Source organism: Mesocricetus auratus, unplaced genomic scaffold, assembly GCF_017639785.1.
Source record: "Mesocricetus auratus isolate SY011 unplaced genomic scaffold, BCM_Maur_2.0 Super-Scaffold_100020, whole genome shotgun sequence".
Taxonomy (NCBI): Eukaryota; Metazoa; Chordata; class Mammalia; order Rodentia; family Cricetidae; genus Mesocricetus; species Mesocricetus auratus.
The window spans coordinates 26,142,074-26,165,492 of NW_024429201.1; the positions used below are offsets into that span (position 1 = coordinate 26,142,074).

The 23,419-nt window shown below is 44.5% G+C and overlaps 1 protein-coding gene across 3 annotated transcripts in view; it reads right to left on the reverse strand.

Annotated features, from left to right (window-relative positions):
- The window catches only part of Serinc5 (serine incorporator 5), an 88,761-nt gene that overhangs the window by 43,226 nt on the left and 22,116 nt on the right, over positions 1-23,419 (reverse strand). For 2 of the 3 annotated variants that reach the window (XM_040728838.1, XM_040728837.1), the window contains exon 2: positions 4,420-4,587. In XM_040728838.1, the coding sequence (XP_040584772.1) occupies positions 4,420-4,587 (168 nt within the window). Of the gene's footprint in view, positions 1-4,419; positions 4,588-14,578; positions 14,759-23,419 lie in introns of all 3 variants that reach the window. The other variant, XM_040728839.1, reaches the window with a different exon arrangement.

Sequence of the window (23,419 nt, forward strand, 5' to 3'; positions counted from 1 at the left end):
TCTGTGGTCAACAGTCGAGGCAATGGGGTGACTCCAACACAGAGGTACAAGGAGCAAGAATGTCCTCACTGGTTGGGATCAGTTATCTGGAGACGGAAGGCTGAGGACAGGAGCCCAGTGCAGCAGAGGGCAGAGGGAAGAAAAGGAAGAATCTAACAATGTTCCCAGTTCTGTTGTGAGTGGAGGTACCCCAGGGGAAGCAGGATGGTCAGGGTAGCATTCCAGACATCAGCAAAGAGATGATGACACCACAGACACTTCTCTACAATTTAAATTTAGAATAAATATATTACAACATCATGTTCCACACTCCATATACCAAACAAATGAGTTCCCAAAACTTTATGATATATTTGGGGTTTTACATTTATAAACACACCATGTCTGACATCTGCCTCAATCAGAGCAATGCAGGCACCAAATAGAAATCAGGGGTTATATGGACCTAAGATGTAAGACTGCAGCACTGAAGGCTCTTCCCACACCAGCCAGTGAGCACACAGGAACCTTCCTTTGTCCTCCCTCCCAAATGACCAGCTTCTGGGGCACTCAGCTGTCGCCTCTTGTCTCCAAACCAGGCAGGCAGGTCTTGTTTTATCAGTGCAGATCTGCAGCCCTTACTCTTCCGCCTGCTTCTCCTCTCGTACTCCACAATCTAAAGTCCACAGAGCCCCCAGGCATCAACAGCCTAAGTTCTGTGTGTGCTTAAACACCATAGTGGCTGGCAAGAGCAGCCTGCTTAAATGGCTCCTACATTCTGACACGGGGAAATGCTCCAAGAAGTCAGAAACTACATGCTATGAGTCAACCATACAAGAGATCCTTCTCTGAGTCAAAGGTCTCGTGGGCAGAGGGGTTTCCCTCACACAAAGCAAGACGAAGTGGCCTCAGCCTCTCTTTGTAGTCCCTTCTCACGGAGATACACAAGCAGCATTCTGAAACCAGAAAGAAGGCTCCTGTTCTCAACCCACACCCCACAGGCCATGTGACCCTGACAGGGCCCTTGCTAAGAGGCAAGAATGCAGGGTGGGAGGCAATGACACACCCTGTGAAGGCCACAAGCCTGCAGTTCTTTTTCCTCAGCCGCTCTCACCTCTCAAATCCCCACAGCCAACAAAGGGCAGGCAGGGACCTGAAGAGGGTCAGCCTGTGCACTACAAGGAGACCTTTCAGGGCCCACCCTCAAGCAATGCCTGAGCATGAGGTCAGCCTGATTCTAGCACCACAAAACAAGCTGACTTTGTGGCCAGATAGCTGTCCCCCTGTGAATGGAAAAGGGTTTATTTCACCCCGAATGACCTCACTCCCTATACAGGAAGCCTAACTGATTTTTAAATCGGTACATTCAGAGGCAGGCATGAGAATCCAGAGTTGCACATTACCTCCCCTTCCCCCTCCATCTGACCTCTGATCCCAAGTCACCCCAGTGTGCTCACTTCCCCCAGTCTCTCCCTGTTCCATGACAATCACCTCAGCTTGGGAATCGACAATGGCTCCTCCTTTATCCAAGCATCTGTTGGTTCTGACCATGTGACCCACATTCTTTTTCCTGTCCCTCTTGTCCTTGTTCTTTCTCTGCCATTCTAGCTACATAGCTCAGCAGCTAAGCACATACTCACACAGTGCAAACGCCAACTCTACCTCTAGGTGATTGTTAAGACCTGGTGTAAACCAGTTAAATGACTCGTTGTTTCTTTCCTACAGAATGGGGTAACAACAGTACCTACTGCACGGCCAAGAACAGTGGTGATTAAGGATGAAGACACAGTTAAATGCTCACACTAAAATCTGGCATACGGTATTACACTATAATGAGCAGTTCTTAAAATACTTATTGCCTATACATGCCATTTCCTCCATGAAGCCTCCCTGGGCAACACTAGTCAGTATCTTCCTGTTGAAGGTTCTGTCAGGAAGCACAGGTACCAGATGGAGTTGTTAGGGGGTGTTGCATGGATACTTGAATGGGAATCAGATGTGTGATTATAAAATTTATGCCTGAAGCATATACCTTTGGCTTCTAAACTAACTATACAATTACAATTGCCGTGTTTCGTCCCAATAACATATTAGAAGTTACAAGTTTTGTCTCTTGGACCTAAGGCTTTCATTCTACTTGTACTGAAAGCGTAAGAGCAGAACTCACACTACAGACAGCTGAGATAAAGACCTCTTACCACAGGACCACAGTGGGTCATACGCAGCTGCTCATGCATGGAACCTGAAAGACAGCATCACACTACTAGAAAAACGAAAGTAGTAAATCGTGTGCTGGGGTGTAGATCAATGGTAGAGACCTCACTGAGCCTGTTTGAATGTAAAGGGGGAGATTAAACAGACCCTCAGTAGAAGAGTTAAAAGCTATTCTTTTAGCATTCTAGATCTTAAAAAGTTTTGTTTTTTAAATGAATATAATGGAAGCAGGCATGCATGAGAATGCAGGTGCCTGCAGAGACCAGAAGAGGGTGCCACATCCCCTGCAGCTAGAGCTACAGGCAGTTGTGAGCCATATGAAGTGTGTGCTGGGAACCAAATTCAATTTTCGACAAGTGCAGCATATGTTCCTAACTGCTGAGCCGTATTTCCAGCTCCATAGGTCCAAACTACTTTCACCAAACAAAGTTAAACCACAATGCTAGTAGGAACTGGGTGGTAAATATATCAATCAACATAAAGCAAGTCTGGCATAGACTCCTCAAGGCAGCCAAACCCTTCATCTTTCTGCCTCCAAAATTCTACAGTATCTTTCCACACGGGACCTAGAGGACCCTACCTTGTCTTCTGAGTGACAAACTGTACTTCTCATCTAAACATACCATATCTCCCACAGTGGTGCTTTCCAGTAGTTTATATTCTAATCAAAACCATGCAACCACAATTAGAAATGCATTACCCAACAGGAAGCTCCAACAGGCCTATGCTAACTAAAGGATAAACAGGATAAAAATAGAACAAGAGGTTTTAAGAGAATGTTTGTTGGGCTGGGGTGTACATCAGTAGAGGGGTTGCCTAGTTCATGCCAGACCCTGGGTTGCTTTCCCAGCATAAAGAAAGAAAAACGGTTGTTTTAAAGCAGAGTGTAATTTAGAGGCACAGGATTGGGGCACAGTTTGCTTAGAAGCTGCCCCAGCTGAAACTATCATCACCATAGAAGGGATGCAGCCCCATTAAAGGCCTGGCTTCTCTACCTCCCACTGCCTGCCTGGGAAGATGAAGAGCTAAGTGGTGTATTAAAGGGAAATGGGCCTTGACAGCTAAACTTTCATCTACCACTTCTGTGGCATGAGAGCTGCCCTCAACACGCTGCTGCCCTCTTCCTGGCCAAATGGGCCCTAGTGGAACAAATCTGTCATGAACCACACCAGGCATCCCTGAGTACAGACTGCCCAAGAAATGGCTAAACTCTTGCCCTAACTCTCAGGGGCAACACCACTCAAGTGATCTGTCTAGAAAGGCTAAAAGCTTCACAAACCACTCCCTGGTATCTGTGGTACTGTCTAAGATGCATCGCCCTTCCCTAAGTGTTCACAACAAGCTGTGATTTGAAACACTGGCAGCTATCTGTATGACAGAAATGTGCACAGTTCTATAAGCAAAGACTATGTTTATCAGAAACAGCTAAACAAAACAGAGACCAAACACAATCCTCTGACATCAACGTTCTCCACCAACAGCATCCACTCAGTATAAAGCTATTGCAGCTAGAAAGATGGCCCAGCGAATAAGTACTTGCTGCCTGAGCATGAAAATGCGATTTTGGATCTAGCACCTACGTAAAAAGCTGAGCATGCCTACACATGTTTATAACCCCAGCACTGCAACAATGGCTAAGAGTATCACTGAGGCTTGCTGGCCTCCAATCACCAACCCAGCTCTGGGTTCAGTGAGAGACCTGGTCTCAAAGGAGCAAGGCAGAGAATGAGAGTAGATCACATTCTCCTCTGGTCTTCATGATCACCCAGATACACATCATACATCATCACATTCATAGACATACCTAGACATCATACCAAACATTAGTTAGTTGATCAATTCAAGATCAAGCTCGTGAATGGCTTGCCTGCTTGACCTGAAAGCAGTGGACAAGCCTTGAGACAGTTCAGAGACCAAGGGTAGTGGTTTAAATGAGAAATGTCTCCCACAGCCCCGGGCATTTGTACATGTGGTCCCACGTTGGTTGGTGGCACTGCTAGGGAGATTCAGGTGGTACAGCCTTGCTGGAAGAAGTCGTCAAGGGGTAGTATAGAGACAAGGTAACTAAAAAGCCATGCCAACTTCCACTCTGTACTCTCTGCTTTGTGCTATGGTTCAGAGTGTTAAGTTTTCAACTTCCTGCTGCCATGTCTACCATGTGCTGTCACGCCAACCCACCATGATGAACCCTGATCCCTCTGGAACCATCAAAACCCACAAACTTACATGCTCCTTCATCTGCTTGGTCACAGAGGATGACATCATCACACAGCAGAGGCCGATGACCAGGATGAAGTAGAGTAAGTACATGAAGCGGGTAGTCCGAGACTGTCGGACCTTAGGGCAGCAGCCACAGCAGAGGGAGCATCCAGCAGATCCACAACAGCAGGCCAACTAGGAAAGACACAAACATCCTGTCAGAGTGGGCCACTGTGACTGTTCTTCAGGGTCAAGGAACATGAGCCTCTGTAACCACTGGAATTTCAAAGGTGGGTGAGAAGTGTCTTGTTATTCATAAGCCCCATTAAGACACACCTGAGTCCGTGCTTAAAGGCACAACTCTTGGTGAGCTCCTCTCCCCAGGCATTTTAGGATGGGGTCTGGCTGTCAGAAGTCATCAGCCATATGACACTAAAGGTTGGAAATTTCAGCTCCCTGCTCTCTCCTTTCAGGGAGAAAATAGGTGATTGAGTTAAACAACTGATGGCTGGTGATTGAATCAGTTGTGATACATACTGGCATGTCTACAAAAACCCTCAAGAGTGGATTCAAAACTTCTATGTCAGTAAATGTATCCATGTACACTGGAGATGTGCCCCATCGCCGTGGGAACACATACTACTGGGGTTTGCACCCTCTGGGACTCCTCACCCTGTAATATGGCTGAGTATTTTTAACATTTATAGTAATCAGGGAAATATAAGTACAGAGTTTTACCTAAATTCTGTGAGCAATTCAGCAAATTACTGCACCCTAGAGCAAAGGGGAGGAACTCAGGTTTATATCCAATCCAATAGGCTGCAGGAGGTTCAGACTGTGACACAATTTTGTGAGACTGTACCAAAACTCAGTAGTGTCAGGTTTGAACTGAATTATAGACCCAGTTGGCATCCTATACAGAGCCACTGCTTTACAAACATGTGCCCTAGCTTTTGGCTGGTGGACCTTCCAGCTTCAGGATGAGCATTCTTTTGGTCATCATGACCACAGGACATAAGAGGAGTGTGTGGCAAAGCTTTTGCTAGAAGCAGTCAGATACTGTCTCGAATGATGAGCACTAATGGCTTGGAAGATGGCCAGGAATGCACAGGAAAGGGACTTCCTCATGAGAGCAAAGTCACTGCACTTAAGAGAAAACAAAAGGTTAAAAGAAAAGACAGCAGCTAAGAACTAGAAAAATGATTACATGAAGAGTACATAGGAAGGATTACATGGGAAATAAGAAGCTGGACCCAACAATCAAATGTCAAAATCCAGAGTACAAACTGTGTTGCCTAGGAACATGCTGGGAGGACAAGGCTGTGCTTATAGAGGGGAGTCTGCAACTTGAAACCCCAAGACAAGCTCATAGGTACCTCTTACACTATTTCTCAGTCTCATTCTCCTCAGGGCAATCTTTCTAGGCTAATGAGTGGGGCACGGGCTCAGTGAGCACAGGACTCCTGCTGTACCACTATGAGCATACAAAGTCTTTCCCTTGGGAAAACTACATCAGTGTGCCACATCACCCTGTGTGTTGCCCGAGTGTGTACATGCATGTGGAGGCTAGAAGTCTATATTGGGTGTCACTCCTCAGTCATGTGTTCACTTTACCTTTCAAGACAGAGTCTTACACTGGATATGGACCTCATCAATTCAGCTAGATGACCTGGCCAGCACACCAAGGGTCCTCCTGTTCCGGTCTCCACAGTGCTGGGGTTACAGAGGTGGGCTGCCACACTCGGCTTCTATGTGGGTCTTAGAAACCACATCAGGTCCTTGTACTGTACAGCAAGTCCTTTCCAAGCCAACATTCTCTCTGCTCCCCATTATTTGGAAAACTAGGTCTTTGATAAGACACAAGGCAGCAGGGTAATGGACAGCAGTTCAGCCTAGAGGCAGCCTTTGTGGGTGTGGTTAGACTCTGCTACCTGGAGATAAAGTCATTTATCCCTTCAGGACGCATGTCCTCACTTATAAAGTAACAATGGTAAGGGGACATAAGCTACACATCCCTTATACACTGCTGGGTGAAGCCCCCTCTGGTACAATTGACTTGAGGGAGGAGCTGTTACCCAACAGGGCTTTTATGAAATGAATTACAAAAACTGCAAATTACATCCGATTATGTGAGTATGAACACTGTTCTATATTGAACCTAAGCCTTAATAATTCAATTTCTTGATAATGATCTGAAAGGAAGTTTGGGACTTTGCAAAGCTCCAAAACAAACATAAGTTACAAGGCTTCATTATAAACATCATGTACAAGGAGACTAGTTAACAGATACGTAGTTAAGACAGCAAATTATAATGCTGTGGTAGATCTCAGAAGTCTGGTCACATCTCGTGCTACCTCGCTTACTTTATAAAAGTGCCAGAGTTTGAGCCTCTGTCCTTTTGCACTGCAACATGTCTTCTATGCATCTTACATTCAACTTTCCAGGTCATCTTATACAAATAGGCCATCGCTATAAAGGATGCAGTTCTCCTTAGGTTGAGCCAATAGATCGCACTGTGCAATACTAGCACCGCACCGCTGCATGGGTTTTTATCGGCTACACCTCCATTTCCTTTACAATTCATTCATCCTTTCTGTTTTTTGTTCTGTTTGGGCCTCAAGCTCCTCCCAAGTGTTGGGATTATAGGCATGTACCACCACACTGGGCTTATAATGTGCTAAGATTGAACCCAAGGCTTTGTACACATTAGGCAAAGCACTGTGCCAACTGAGCTGCCTCCCCAGGCCACTCTGTCCCCATTGTCAATCTCTGATTTTATTGACCTCTTTCTACACACATGTACAGGTCTTTCTCTTTCTCTGCTCCCAAACTAACTTGATTCTCTGGGCTTTCCCTCCTCTTTCCTAGCTTTTCTTCAGATAACCACATTTGCTGCATCCCAAGTTCAAATGTGACAAAACTGAGTGCATTGGAAAGAAAACTCCTTTAGAAGCAGTTTTCTATGTTTTGTGCCTTAAACGACCACATAGTAAAAGACTGGCCCAGCACGGAATGGTCTAAGAGCCTACGAAGGATCAGGTCACAGAAAGGGACTGACAGTCGCTGGCTCCCTTTGCTTTCTATATGCTCCCCTCAGGATGTGTTACTTGTCAAAACAACAGAGACGGCCAATCACATTCTAAACAGTGAGCCCAGTAAGCCTCTTCCTTTTATGGGCTGGTCATCTCAGGTGTTTTAGAACTAGCTAGAAAGCTTCAAGCTAATGGCAGAACTATACCAGAGCAGAGTCAATAGTTAAGCTTACTGTCTGCACAGAGGGGAACATGAATACATACAAACATCTAAATGTCTAAATAGTGACAGAAAGGGCATGATCATGGAAAACGCTACAATGAAGCAAGCAGTATAATCCTACTCTATCATTAAAGCCATATACCAAAGTATGCACCGTATTTGTCAAACGTTACTCTTTACTTACAGTGCTATGGTCCAGTGGTAGGTAGAGAATTTGCCTAGCAAATGCAACACAATTGGTCTAAACACAGTACTGCCAAAAACCAGACATATGTACATTTATATGTATGTACATATTGTACAAAAAGTCTAAAAACATTGCAATTCAACAGTAGTCTTTTTCTACTATACAAAGAATCACTCTTCAAAGCAAACCTACCAATAAACAAGGGAATGATGCATAACCTTAATCTGAATTTTGACAAACGCACCAGGTGGAACAGAAAACAATGTCCATGAAAGGGCACTACAATTCCAGGAAACAGTTACTCCACCTGTGCTGACTGGCCACAGTTTTGGAGAACATAACTTACAACAAAATAGGACTCATCCAGTTCCTGCCTCCAGAGTTTTATTACTTGACTTGTTCTTCACCTTAGACAATTCCTGTCTGGCCTAACTCCAAACTGTCACAAGTTTGGAGAGAAAAGCTAGTGTCCTATGTCTTGCTCTACAGGGCATAAGCCTTTTACCAAACAAGCCAGGCTTGAAAAACAAATGAATGTAGGGTTTACAGCACTAAGACCAAGCTGCAACATAAACTTGGAACTTGGAGACAAAGGGAGATACTGAGCCATCGGACATAACAAACGTGCCACTGTGCTGGGGGATGCTGTGAGGGATGGTGATCATAGGAAGACACTGATGTCACTAGAGAAGTTCATACTGAGAGGATGCTGGTCAGTTTGGTGAAGACCCACCTCTATGGTGACAGGACATATGTAAAATATGTCTATGTTTTCTACTCAGTTTTGCTGTAAGCTTAAAATTACTCTTTTTAAAAGCTTTTTGTTTAAAATAAAAATAAAAAATGATCAAAGCAGCTCTGTCCATCCTTGCCTCAGTAAATTGATGCTGAATGAGTAATGTCTGGTGAAGTCATGTGGGTGGCAAACTCCTCAAACCAAAAGTACAAGCAACCTCAGTCCCTGGGGCCACAGTCACAAACCGCATGTTAAACTCTTGCATTTCTTACTATCATTATAACACAGAGCACTAAGGACTATAATTTTTATTTTATTTTCTTTTGTTTTTTGAGATTATAATTATATCATTCACCTTTTCTTTGTTTCCCCACCCCTAAACCTTCCCATATATCCCTCCTTACTCTCATTCAAATTCATGACCTCTGTTTTCATTGTTGTTGCTACATTCATATGTATATATATGAATAGATATTTATGTACATACATATATGTATTATATTCCTAAACACATAAAAACAACCTGTTCAGTCTGTATAATGCCATTTGTATGTATGTTTTCAGGGCTGACCATTTGGTATTGGATAACCAATTGGTGTGCTCTTCCTTGGGGAAGACTATTTGTCCTGCTCTCGTTATTTCTTAGCTGCTGTAGGGTTGAGGTCTTGTGAGTCTCCTCCCTATAATTTTTAAACTCTTCAGAGGGCAATGCTTACAGTTATTCAAAGTTCATCCTTGTGGATAAACACCTACAAGGATTCAAAGACTTGGTTACAAACATTGGAAATAGCCTTAGAAATCTATACAAGGCCTAGTGTTAATTATGGGCTATCTATCCAATGGGATATTGCTTTAAAATGAGAAGGTTAGTATTACTGAGCCTGTATCTCCTTCAAAATTCATGTGTTGAAATACTAACTTCCAGCACCTGAAAATGTGATTTTGTTTGGTTTTCAGAGGGTGGAGTTTTTAAACAGGATCCCTGGAATAGTCCATAACCCAGTGGTTTGTGTCCTTATCAGGAGAGAAGAGAATCCAGAGTCATCAGGACTGCCTTGTGAGAAGACGTTAAGGGGCCATTTATAGGACAACCTGCCAAAGCCTGGCTCTGGGGCTTTTAGCCTCTGGAAACATGAGACTGAATTTTTGTTTAAGCCATGTGGTTGGAAATCTTGAGTGTAGCCACCACCACTAACACAGTCCACATGTGCTGACATGGTCTATCTATACAGAAGGTACATAGAGTCATGTGGGAAAATATAAGACTACTACCATTGACTACCAGGGGAATGACCTAGATATGGGGGAGAAACATCTACTTCTTAACACTCAAGCTTTTACAATGTGTGTATTACTTTTGTTTTGCTTTATTTGGGACAGGATCTTAGGAAGTACAAGCTGGCCTCAAACTCTCTATGTATCTGAGGAGGGTCCTATACTCCTGATTCTCCTCCCAGTGCTGGGATCCAGGAACATGGCACCATACTTGACGAATAGTCACATTTCTTTTCTTTTTAAAGAGTAGTACATGCACCCTGGGCTACATGAGATCCTGTCAAAGGAAGGAAGAAAGGGAAGGAAGGAAGAAGGGAAAGAAAATCCAAGTCTTTTAGAAAAGCAATGAGGTTTGAAGATGTTTCTGTAACAGGATTTGCAAACATAGTATGGACTTAGTGCTTTTCTTCCCTTCTGAAGAGCCCTTCTGTCCCTCAAACAAATCACAAAGAGGAATCTGTCACTCGTAGAGTCCTTCCCACTGTCCCAGATCAGTTCTGAGGCATGCTCAACACAGGCTTTCAGACAGCTCTTTATCCCTGCCTGGGGAAAGCTCAAAATGAAAGACAGGCCAGTTGTGCTCACTCTTCCCCTTTGTCTAAGGAGAATCCACAACACAATCCACCAAAAGTGAATACCATTCTCCATTCTCCCTTCCTGTTCTTGCCCACCAGCCCTGGGAAGTCATCACCCAAGGACTGAGGGAAGCCTATGAGGAAATGCGCCAGGAACCATGCATGAGTAGGGTTGGGGGTGGCTTCAGGTACTTCTATTAAGTCAAAACAAAATACCCTCATTCCCTGGAAGTCCAAGCCAGCAGTACAAACTGAAAATAGCAACACATCAGGAAGCCTGCAAGTGTCACTAAGTAAGTACAAACATACAGTGGTACCTAACTCATACAAGAGTCCACCTCTCTGCAGTTCAAACTTTCTTTCATAGTTCCAAAGGCCTAAGTACCAGATCCTGAAGCTCACAGCAAGTGGCTGTGAGATAGCTCAGGAGTGGGTGGGGACTATCAGGGATGGTGGGGGTACCTGAGTGTGAAGCTTAACTTGGGAGTCTGGGTGCTGATGCTCATGCTCACACAAAACTTCAATTTTGGGTCCGTTTCTCATGAACTCATGGTGTAAAATTCATGGGTTTTTAAAGGAATATTTTTATTTCAGAAAGAAAAACTAAGAGAATGATCAGAGCTCTGCTGTAGAAAATAGACCTCTGGAAGGCAAACAAAGCTCCAAAAGGGACCCAAGGGGGGGGTATTCTACTTGCTCCTGCATGAGAGGGGAACATGCTGAAATGTTTGTCTATGGGCTGCTAATACAACTTATGGCAGGAATTAGGAAGAGACAGTTTTTAATCAAGACTGGCTAATTCTCTGTGCAGAATGGAGTTGAGTCAGCAGAGACCCACATGCTCTACACACGTTCTACTGCTCCTAGCAGAGAGATCAGGCATGTTCACACACGTACTTAGAGGAATGCCATGCTTTGATGCCCTCTATGCATCTCTCACTTGTTGCTAACTGTTGACTGTCTACTGACCATTAGCCACAACCAGCATTACTACTCACTGACTTTGTGAGGTCTGTTAACTGTTAGACTATGCTCTTTGTTCTGGAACTTTACATAACCAGCTAGAGCCTTACCACAGGCCTTTTTCTTTTACTGTTGTGGATAGTTGAGTCCTATCATAGGATGTAGCTGTAGTTTCTCTTGGCTGACTCGTGTTTAACTCCTTGTCTACAGGTTGATCTAGGGTATTCACATTTTTGGAATAGGCAAAATAGAATAAGTGAAAAGGAACAGAATTGTTAAAAACTGTCCGTATTTATAATTTAGTCTACTATACTTGCCAGCAAAAGAATTCATGAAAAACCATGTGTCTTGTGTGTACTTTCCTGGGGGACTTCAGCCAACGACCAACACTAGCTCAAAGCCTGTCTTTCCTTTTATCTGGTTAGTTCAGTTATCTCATACCCAGCTGCGAGCCCTTTTGCTTCTCATTCCTGGTGTTCTGGGTCTCAGCATTTTAACCCTCACTCATTAATACTAACCTTTGTTTCTTACCATCATAAAAAGGACTTGTGCAGCCCAGATCTGAAAAACTAGAAAGTCAGAGTGTTAACTGGGCAGCCCTGGGTCCTGAAATTCTGAACCACACAATCATTATTTTGCAGCTGCTTTCCCCACCCTCTGTGAGTTTATGAGGACTCATTATCCTACTGCATGAGGGCTAGGGAGAGGAGTACAAGTGCCACCAGAATGCCGGACAGTGCATGCTGGGCAGTATGTACTGGGTCGCTGCCTTTTTGAAACACCTATAAAATGCTGAAATGAGGTTAAAGAAGGAGTCCATCTGTTGAAATAGTGTGTACCATGTGACAGGAAATGGAGAATGGGGAACTTTTATATTCCACGCTGTAGGGAGGACTCTACACTTACACACTATTTTTTTTTACCCCACCCCCACTTACACACTATTAATGAGCTACTGGCTCTTGGTTAACTTCCCAGGCCAGGCAGCATCTGAGGAGACACAGAGTTGACACCAGCAGACAAGCGGATAGACTCAATAGTCCAAGAAGTACCTGAGACATCCAGAAAGAAGGCAGAGAAGCATGGATGGCAGAAACCATGAATCTCAGAATATGGTGGTCACTTGACTGGGGGGGAGGGGGCATGGTTAAGCTCTGGGATGGTAAACAGTCTTTGTTCCCCTCTTTGCAACAGCTTCTGAGCTAACAATGAGACTGTAGACTGTAGGGTGTTTCCACGAGGGGTTAACCTACCACCTGCTCAGATCGCCGGTCATCTAACTAAAGCACAATTTACAGACTTAGCATTCTTTTCTGCTCACTGGCATGTATGGTAACAAACATCCCAAGCTCAGGCATAACAGTTACAACTGTAGTTGGTCCTCCAGTTACAGCTGCCGCTCATCCCAGACTCAAAATGACTGTACCAAAGTGAACTCAACACAAACACACACATTAGGAATGTCATTTACCCCTCACAGACAAAACTTACTTCATCTATATTAGCCAACACCTGCCACTCTCTTACTCTTTGCAGGGGACAACAATTACTGGCACTGCTGTCATCTCTGTGAAGAGTGGGAACCAGGGCTCGGGGAAGTGATGTAACTAAAGATGACAGGGCCTTGAGGAAAGAGCCAGGGCTTCATCTGTTGAGCTCTGCTGTTTGCGGCTTGCATGAGTAAAGCACACTGGCCGAACCGTGGCTTCCTCTAAAAGGGAGGCTGGCTGAGTTGGGAGGGTAAGAAGGAAGAAGCATTTTTTCTTTACTGCCCTACACAGTAAGGGGCCAGTGAGTCACCTCCCTTCTGTCCACATCTTCTCTGCATACTTGACTTCTACAACAGCTAGCAGCACGGGACCTGGAAGTGTTCTCCAAGCCTTCTGCCAAAGAGATCAATTACCAAGGCACCAAACTCCTTACCTCCTCACCAAATCCTGCCCAGTTCCTAGCTCTATAGAAACAGTCAGGCCATTCACTCACTCAGCCAGTATTTGGTGTATCCATAATTACTAAGAGAAGCATTTGCTCCTTGGAATGTAGCAGTGACTATGGAACTCCACTCCCATCACTGAGCAAGGCACTTGGTGGCTGGTGTCTACAATCTCAGCACTTCGAAGGCTGAGGCAGGAGAATTACAGTGAGTTTGAGGTCAATCTAACCTGGGCTGCAGAGGTATAACCTGTATAGAACACACAAACAATCAAGAGACAGAAAGAGGACTAACAAGAAAAGAAAACTAAGACAAAAGACGAAAAGGAAGGAAATTTGAATGTTCAATGAATAACGTATTGATCAACTCACTTAAATTTCAGCAGATTCACATTTAGAATATGCCCACTGCAATGATTTTTCCCAGTCATACAGAAAGTCATCTGTGGTGTGTTAACCGAAAGCAGCTAGTAACACAGAAGCACTGAGTATAGCAGCACTGGAGATAAAAACAGAACAAGACAGAATAGCAACAACACCCACAACCCAGAAGAAAGTTCAGTATGCCAACAGCACTGAAGAGCGACAGGATTAGGAATGATTATATTGGTCTGTATTTTCTGAACTCTGCAGCAAATACCTATCTTACAGTTAGAAAACCATTGCTCCAAGTTTCAGTTTGACAAGAAAACGAACAGCATTCCTGCTCCATCCTGTAGGTGGTAAGTATTCAAACATTAGTTAAATGAATCAGAGAGCTAAAAAAAAGACCTCTATGTCAGCCAGGAGGCCAATGCAAGACTACCAGTTAACTGAGGCACAGATTAAAATTGTCTGCTTTCAGAAATGTTGAAGATGGTAAGATTCTGTCACATGTTTTTACCACAAAACAAAAACACAAATATTAGGACTGGGGATGTGGCACTGTGGTTGAGTATTTGCCTACTATGTGAAAGATCCTGGCTTTGATTCCTTAGCATAAACAAATAATAAATAAATCTCTAGGACCCTGCTAATATTTTTTGTGTTTAACTAATGTAAACAAACCTCTATTTGGTGGTATCTAAATCATTAGTAAATGAAATGAAATTATTAAACATCTACCTAAAAGGTCAAGCAGGTGACTTTTCCTCTTTGGTTCAAGAATATCTAGACTTCTCAGTGGCTCCTGCTAGGCAGGACAGGTGATCCTTTTCAACATCCTAGAACACACACCAGGACCAAGCCTGCATAAGGCCAGGCTGTGATCACAATGCCAGCACCTGTGATGGAGTTACAGTGGGGTCCTGGAAGAGCTGTTCTTTGGGGGCGCTTTTTCTCACAAGGTGAGGGTTTCTTTCTTCCTCTCAGACAGCAGATGGAGTCTTTCAATCTTTCCGTCACACTGCCATCTCTGCTCAGATGCAATACAGGAAACACCACACAGAACAGTGGTTGTTCATCTGCAATTTCACCAAAGTACAAAGCACTAAATGGAAAATTCTAGAAACAAGTAATTCATAAGTCTGAAGTTTTACTACAGTGTATTGTAAGAAGTGTTTAATTTTATTGCAAGTTGGTATTGTTAATCTCTCACTATGACTAACAAATTAAAATTTCTCATATTTACATATATGGAAAAGCACAGAGTACATGTGAAGTAGGTACCTGTCTGTGGTTGCAGGTGTGTTTTGTGGGTTTTGACCATTTACGCTCCATGGATAAGGCAGGATGGCTATACATTCCAGTTGGTTGGTAAAGGGATTCTACAAGGCTTAAGGTTAAAGGTAAACGAATTCCACCTTTCTCTAAGTTCAACAGAAAACAGCCATTCCTAAGAGAACACTGAGAGTAAGCATCCTCGAGTTCAGGGTTACTGATGCTGAGGTTTCTTATGGAACATGACTTATGTTCTGTGGCACATTCAGCAGTGTCTTTGACCTCCTCCTTGGCCTCCTCAGCTAGATGCAATAGCACTATCTCCAGACACCTGCTCCTTGGCTGAGAACTACTCATTTAAGAGTCAAGAGCAATGGATTCAAATGAGGTTTACACGCTGTAGTCTGAAACCAGAAGACTATTACAACAACATGGGAAAGCTGATTCTGTGCATATAACAACACCTGCATAGGCTCCAACTAAAGCTACCTTCATCCTTTTATTATCAGTGAGGAGAAAGTATGGATGCAGGCGCATCATCTGTACCCATCAAGGAGTATCTGCAGTAGAACAGACAAAAGGGTGGGGGGACCTCACATTCCACAAGAAAAAGCTGCCAGGAAATGACTCCCCAGAATCCAAGAAGTCTAGAGAAATGGGGAAAGCACTCACTGAGTTTAAATCACTATTGCAAATTAGTTTTAAACACTCTCCTCAAAGGTGGAAAGACAATCTTGCTTGTCTTACTTTATAAATAACAGCTTATCAACTGGCAATTACAGAAACTCTAAACCCCGAATCTGCCTCCTGTGTCATAGGGATTATGCTGCAATGGAGAGATCTGTGAGCCCTTTCCAAGAGCCACTGAGGGCCAATCCAGTTCCCAAACCCTGCCAAGCCACAGTGCACTCTCCAGGCTGGAGACTAGATCACAGAGCCAAGGAGATGGAGAAGTATGCTCTGGCATGGGAACAGCAATGAGTTCATTTCACTGCTCTCAGAGAGCTGAGACGGAAGGGGCTGGGACTCAGGAGTGCCAGTGTGAAGGGCTTCATGGGGAATACGCTTCTTTTCAAGCAAAATTTTCTGTCCAGACTCAGACACTTGGATGCACTATAATGTCACAAACCATACAGCACTCGCATAACAAATGTTTACCAATGCTTCCTTAGTAAAAAAAAAAAAACACTGCCCCAGGACCTGACAATACAATTTCTGCCCTCAGAAAGCTCACATTCTAGTAAATAAATATTACCCAAACTTAGCATCCTGGAAAGCCAACCCAACCTGGGACATATCTGCAAATGTAGGTGGAAAGCCTTGGATGTAATCCAGTCTTCTCATTTTCCTAAAGTAAGACTGGATGTCCAGAAAGGTTATGATTCAAAGACATAGTGATGGATATTGTACATCAGTGGACAAAAAAACTCCATGAACACGAACAACTCAACATTCTGAAAGAGGGTTCAGCCAGTAACCTCTGGGCTCCACACTTCAATATCTACAGTGCAATATACTATGAGACATTCAAAATTGCTATGTGAAGTCATGGCAAATAAACTAAAGCAGCACTCTGCTCATCCTAGCAAACAGGTAGTAAGTGTCTAGAAAGGTTTCCATCACAACCAGAGAAAACCAAAAGATGGAGAACAATGCCCTAACTCCAGGCTGGTCACAAAACCAAGTTGCTTCCTGCCAGTGTCCTGATCAATGCCTAGCCTCTTTTTTGTTTTTTGGGTTATTTGTTGTTGTTTGTTTGTTTGTTTTCAAGACAGGGTATCTCTGTGGTTTTGGAGCCTGTCCTGGAACTAGCTTTTGCAGACCAGGCTGGTCTCAAACTCACGGAGATCTGCCTGCCTCTGCCTCCCACGTGCTGGGATTAGAGGCTTGCGTCACCATAGCAATGCCTAGCCTTAATGAACCTCCTTCCCCAACCTTCTGAGAAGCAAAGAGCAGGAAATTCCCTACCCACCCCTCCACTATATAGGGCCAACTACCAGTCACATCCCCTGCCCACACTACAGAAAGGTCGATACTCAAGTAATACCTTGTGACTGCCCAGTGAGAAGGTTTTTCTTTGTGGTCTGTTTGTGAAGTAGGATCTCACACAGTGTTGAGGATGACCTTGAACTTCTGGTCCTCCACCTCCACTAAGCTTTGTTTACCTGGTGATGGAGTTGGACCCCAGCGCTTCAGACATGCTCAGGAAGTATTCTAACAAACTGAACTGCATCCCTAGCCCCAAGATGGTTCTTTCCAAACTTGTCTTACAGTGAGAGCTCCGTTCACTTTACCAACCTTAGGCTGTTTAGGGCAGTTAGGATCCACAAAATGTTCCATAAACAGGAAATTTTTCATGTAAATCAGAAACTAAGGTGTCAGGCAACTAGCGTCTGATTTGAAAAACTACCACTGTGTCATATGCCAGTGGCAAAGAGCAGGGACAAGAGACAGATAGGGCAGGGGACCCACAGGAACCCCACTGGCCACCCTCCCCCTTCCCAGGCACTCTGCTCTGGAAGGAGGGTGTGGGAACATGAGAGTCTTACTGGGCAGCTTTCGCTTGGGGCCAGAACAGCAGCTGCACGTGTTTTCTATGGCTGAGAAAATGCCTCCTCTTCACAGTTAATCTTACCATCCATCAATCCCCAAAACATTAGGAAGCCTCAGACTAGCTTTCCTCTCGTTTCATCATGGAATTCCATCTCCTTCTCCCATTTTCAATGTGAAAGGCAAAGAATCAGTGTTGACTTGTCCCGGAAAAAAGTATCATAAGTTCATTACCTTTCCTCTCTTCAGCACTCTTCAGTCACCTAGTAGACTGTCCCAGCACCTTTAACCCCTTCTGAACCGGGTCCTCTTTCCAAGGCTGGCTGGTATTGGGATGCTCGCCATCAGGGTGCACTCCTTCAATGGCAACACTTGGTAGACAACTATCACATGCATACAATCCCCTGCAGCTCAGTGAAAATGCAGCTCAGTGGCAGCTCAGTGGCAGAGCACTTGCATGTCTGGGGTCTGACTCAGCCCCCCAAACTACTGTAGGTCAGTAGGAGGAGTTAAATAAGAGTCACTTCTACCAAAATACCAGCAGAAGCGCAATAGTCATAAGCGGGGTCTCCCTGCTCCAAGCTTTATTTTCCTCGTTATTCATCAGGTAATCGGGGAGCTAAAGAGAGGTTGATTTCCCTGGATCGCTTTCATGAAACAGATCATTGCCCACATTGGAAGCAGTGTCCAAAACTCTTTTACCTTCCCTACATTGTGAAGGCCAGCACCCCAGCATCAAAGTCAAATGTGAGAACCCTGAAGCCAGGGAAACATACACTGAACTGTTAATTGGACTGGGAGGTAAACAGGCCCAAGGGAGAGGTAGTTCAGGAAATGAATCTTAATTACTGTTATTTGCACAGTCAAACCCAGTATTTCTCCAGTCAGCTGGTGGGATGAATGTGGACTGAGCAAGAGGGGTGCCTTTGAAGATTCTACACCTGACCTTCCTCATTCGTTCCTGAAGGAAAAGCCAAGGTGTTGGTCTTCAGGGAGGCCAAGGAGGAAGCCAGGCTGGGTCAAGATGTCTGAGCCACAATTCCTCTTAAGGGGAGCTACCACCCTCCTCCTACTCCTCCTCGGAGGATTAGACAGCACTAGGCCTGAGCTCCCAGACAGAGAAGCTGCTGGGGTGAAGGCAACAGATAGAAATTACTGACAAAACACTGAGTTCCTGATTAGTGGTTAAAGGAGGGGGTTAGAGCAGGAGAGATTAGCCTGCGGGGTGAGTAGGGCAAAGCCTGGGTGGCAATGAGGGTACGTGGCTGGCACAGCTGGGAACAGTTGGCAATCGTGAGCCGCCCTGGCGAGAAATGGAGCAATGAAGCAGTAGAAGACAGCCATCACGCCGATCAACCCAGAGCAGAGTACAAGCAAGAGCTGCTTCCCCACAGGAGATAGGAACATCATGCCGATCAACCCAGAGCAGAGTTTCTAGTTCAGGTCTAACCCACAGAATCCCAGAACCTATACTCTAAGAGGCTCCCAAAGTGACCATCAGAAACCAGCCCAGCAGCTGGTGCAGACTTAAATTCAACCCATGATTAAATTACACCACGTCACATGCCTGACAGCCAGTGTCCCCAGATACTTATTCAAAGCCCCTTCAATGATGGTGAACACAGCAGGAAGTCTTCAAGGACATCAAACACAACTTTGGTGTAGCAACACGATCCAGACAGACTAGGATCTTGTCCTGAAGAAGTCTTTAATACAGAAGTATGCTAACAGACACCCTCAGAAAAGGAAAACACACCCAGGGCTGAGGGATGTCAGGTGACCTTTGTTTCTCTGGCCTATTCTAGCTTTCCAGGGTTTCAACACTATGCTTGAATTTCATAAGTTTTATTTCCTGGGCAGTAGGTGTTTGTTTTGTTGGGTTTTTTTAATTAGATGAATATACAAATTTTTAGTAAATAAAGAATCAAATAATAGAAATTTATAAACCAGAAAAAAAATTTAAAGTTAACTTAATTTGTTACATTCCACATAAAGAATGACTGCTGTGTTTACAAAATATATTCTATTAATATAAATTAAAGATAAGAATGACCCTAGCAAAATCAACAATTGTCAGATAAACACCATAAAGTAAGTTTCAATAACAGTTGTGATAAATGGTCCAAACCTCCCTCTTGGCTGCTGTTGTAAACAGACATCACCCTGCCATGGGGAACATCCTACTGTGTTGTCCTGAAGAAGAATCACACCACTAGGTGGATAGGCCACTGTTTCAAGGTGACTTCTCAGCAGGAAGAGGAAGCTTTGCTGATCAGTGTGAGCAAGTGTGGTATCTGCAAAGACACTTGAGAATCTACAGTACTCAGTTCCACTGAGAGCAAAATGGAACTGTGCTGGACCCAGTCCTGGAAGCATGGCCTCTCCACCTCCAACCTGGGTTTCACATGCCATCCCAAGAGGTCTACAACTGAAACTCAATTGTGACTGCCTCCTGCTTTACAAGAAGAGAGTATAACACACTTATTTTCAGATTTCTATATCTCCAATGCTCAGGTATCTGAGGTTTTGCTGACCTAGGAGGAGCTTCCCCACCCAGGGCTAGTTAATGACTAGAAATAGCAAGCTATTTCCCTGATAACACAACTTCAACCAAGCAAAAGCCTCCCATCCATGCTATTCTCCCCCGGCCCCTCACTCCAGGAAAGAACATCTACTAATTACCCCATGTTCAGAGTAACCACCCAGGGCCCACTGATTTACCCTGCCCACCACACCCCCAACATGTACACACTGCCTGTGGGCCTTTCTCAAGGAAGCCACAGCAAAGGAACAAATTCAACCTATCTCTGTGGCTTCCCAGGTAGCTGAATGGTGTGCCTTGTCCCTATCCTCTTGACAGCTGTAACAATTATTTTTGCATTGTAGCTGTCCCCCTGGTCTCCTGGTCTCACCATACCTGAATAGTAACAGACCTTACATCTACACACGCACGCACGCATGCACGCACGCACGCCATGGTTTAATTTTTATTTCTTAAGCCCATAAATTTTCCTTAATCCTTCACCACCTGCTCCCAATTATATATGGGCAGATGGCAAGCAGAAAGAACACAGCACAACTACTAATGGGAAATTGGGAGTTCCATGGTATTTAGCTTGCTTTTTTATGAACAAATACATTTGGGGTCCCACCTGACTCCTATCTCTAACTTCCTCAGTGAACACGGTACAAGCAACGTGCTTTGAAAATAATAACACACCCTGAGAGCAGGACTCAGTGAGAGTCGAGTCGATGCTCTGGTGAAATAAAAATAAAATGCATCTTTACACAGCAAATTCAGAATGAACTAAAAGCAAGCACAGCTAGCTGTCAGCGTGGCAGAAATAGGAGGAAATCAGAACCACGGAGACCTCTGCCCAGCGCCCACTATATATAATAGTGGCCTCCTTTCTTCATCACTCCTCCAGTTCCAAGCCCAAGCCCCACCCCCACCCCACCCCACTCCTGCTAAGGGTTTTCTCTTACTCCTAAGAACAACTCTATACTGAATCACAATCCCTTTTCAGAAACCTGAGTCACTGAAAGGTAAACTATTACAGAAACCTCTTTCAGAATGACCAAAATGCTGACCTCTGACCCGAGTCCATCTGACTTCAAAAGTCAGTTTTCCCTGACCAAGTCTCTGCAATATCTAGAATACACTGTTTTGACCTCTCCTCCACCTGGCCCCATAAAAAAGGCTAAAGTCAAGGAGACCTTACAGCTAGTACACGCAATGAGGCCAGCACAGCAGCCCGCTGGAGGCTAGCCTTTCTCACCTGCCCTCACTGAGGGCCAGTGCAGCTCTGCAGACACAGCCGCTGCCATATTGTTCAGAAAAGCATTCTGAACATGTTCTCAAACAAGAGACAACTGCATGTGTCAGACAGGACCCATTTACTATCCCAATAACCCTTGCTCTGCATTGGATCTTGAGTGTCCCCAAAGGCCATGTGTCTCGTACCAGTCTACAGGCTAAAGAGAGGAAAGGAAGCAGAACCTTCAAGCAGTGCAGCCTAGTGGAAGAATGTTGTGGGGTGGGAGCCCCTGAAGGGAATTTGAGACCGCCAACCTCTTCTGTGTGTTTCTAACTGTATGGTCACTTGAGATGAGCCAATCTCCTTCGTATGTATCCCTCCATGATATATCACGCCATTGTAGGCCCAAAGCAACCAATCAAGGGACTGAGGCCTGCCCCTCTGAAACCAAGAGACACTCAATCCTTCTCTTTTACATTACCTCAGGCATTTGTTACAGTACTAGAAAATGGACTAACAGGTAGGGTCCTCAGCTATTACCATGGATTCATATAATCCTCCCACAGCCCACAACACTAACACTCTCAAATACTTCTCACGAATGAGAAAGTATCACTTTCAAATATGTGCTACTTTTAAAATCACAACAAAAATCAAAATATATGATGGTTTTGGAAAATTCAGGGAAATGTAAAATAAGTAGAAGATACAGGATAGAAGAGAGAAATGGGGTAATGGCAAGTCCGTTTATTCATAAATGAGAAAAGCTGAGAGACAGACGTCAAGTAACTCTCCTGAAGTTCTAAGAGATGAGCTCTATTCCTCACCCTCTGCTCTCCACAGCTCTGGCACTTCCTCTAGCATGGAGCAGCCACCAAGAGCTGCCCACATGTGCCATTAGTTTACTCAGAACTGACCTGACAAAAGCAACTTAAGAGAGGAAAAGATGGGGGGTACACGTGCACATCTTTAATCCCAGCACTTGGGAGGCAGAGGCAGGCAGACAGTGACTCTGGCTTCTGGGTGGGGTGGAGTGGGTGGGGTTCCATTGTGGTTCCCAGCTCAGGGGTCCAATCCAGCACAGCATGGAAGTCACAGTCAGAAAGCAGAGAGCTCACACTCAGCTACAGCAATCGGTGGTTGCACTCATGCAGGGCTTTCCACTTGCTCTGCACTGACCTTAGTGCTCTTGACAAGAGAGCTGCAGGACATCCCAGCCAAGGTTTCCAAGGACTGGAGCCTCATTTCCTCAAACCCAGCTTGGTGACACTTGCTCACAGTGGCTTACTTGGTGGCTTCTCTTCCCACTGCTTAAGGAAATCCCAGGGGACGGGAAAACAAAGGTGCCCTTCCTCTGAAGGACAATCTGCTCTCTGGGAAACTGCAACAGCTTCATTACTCAAACTTTGTATCTGGGCCCCACAAAAAGGAAAACAAATAAATTATTCCTCCTTGCATTTCTGCCTTCCAACTCCTTGTTTGTCCCTTTCCAGAGGGCCGGGCAGTTTTGAACCACTCAGAACAAATAACAAACAACAACAAAGGCAACCGCTCATTTATGCAGCATTTGCTGCCAAGTCCTGTGACAGATGCTATGACATGTGGACAGTTTCTGCCAGTTGGTGACAGGCATTGTCATTACCTCCACTGAGGCTGTGGGAAGCTTGGACTCTTGGCAATGAGATATTCACAGTCATATCTCTGCAGAGGTGAGGACAGGACCAAACTTAGGAGTAATACCAAAGTCAACCTAAGAAACTGTCCTACCACACTTACCAAAGTGGAAAAGAACAGGAAAACCACATTTCATATGTGTACATGCGTAAAGAGACAAGATCTCTCAGTGGCCTGGAACTGACCATGTAGTCTCATCTGACTGGTCAGTGAACCCGAGGGATCAACATGCCTGGCCAGGACTGCATTACAAGCATGAATCAATGCCTGGCTTTTTTTATATGGGTTCTAGGGTTGGAACTTGGTCTCATGCTCAAATACTTTATTGACTGGCCTTTTCTTTCCAGGCCCAGAACCACACTTTTAAAAACAGAAATCAATAATTACTTTTGAAAACCTAATCAAAAAATTTTTTCCAATAAAGTTACTGTTTAATAAATGAACAGATAGGACTAGTGCCTGAAGATGATCCATATGGTGGGG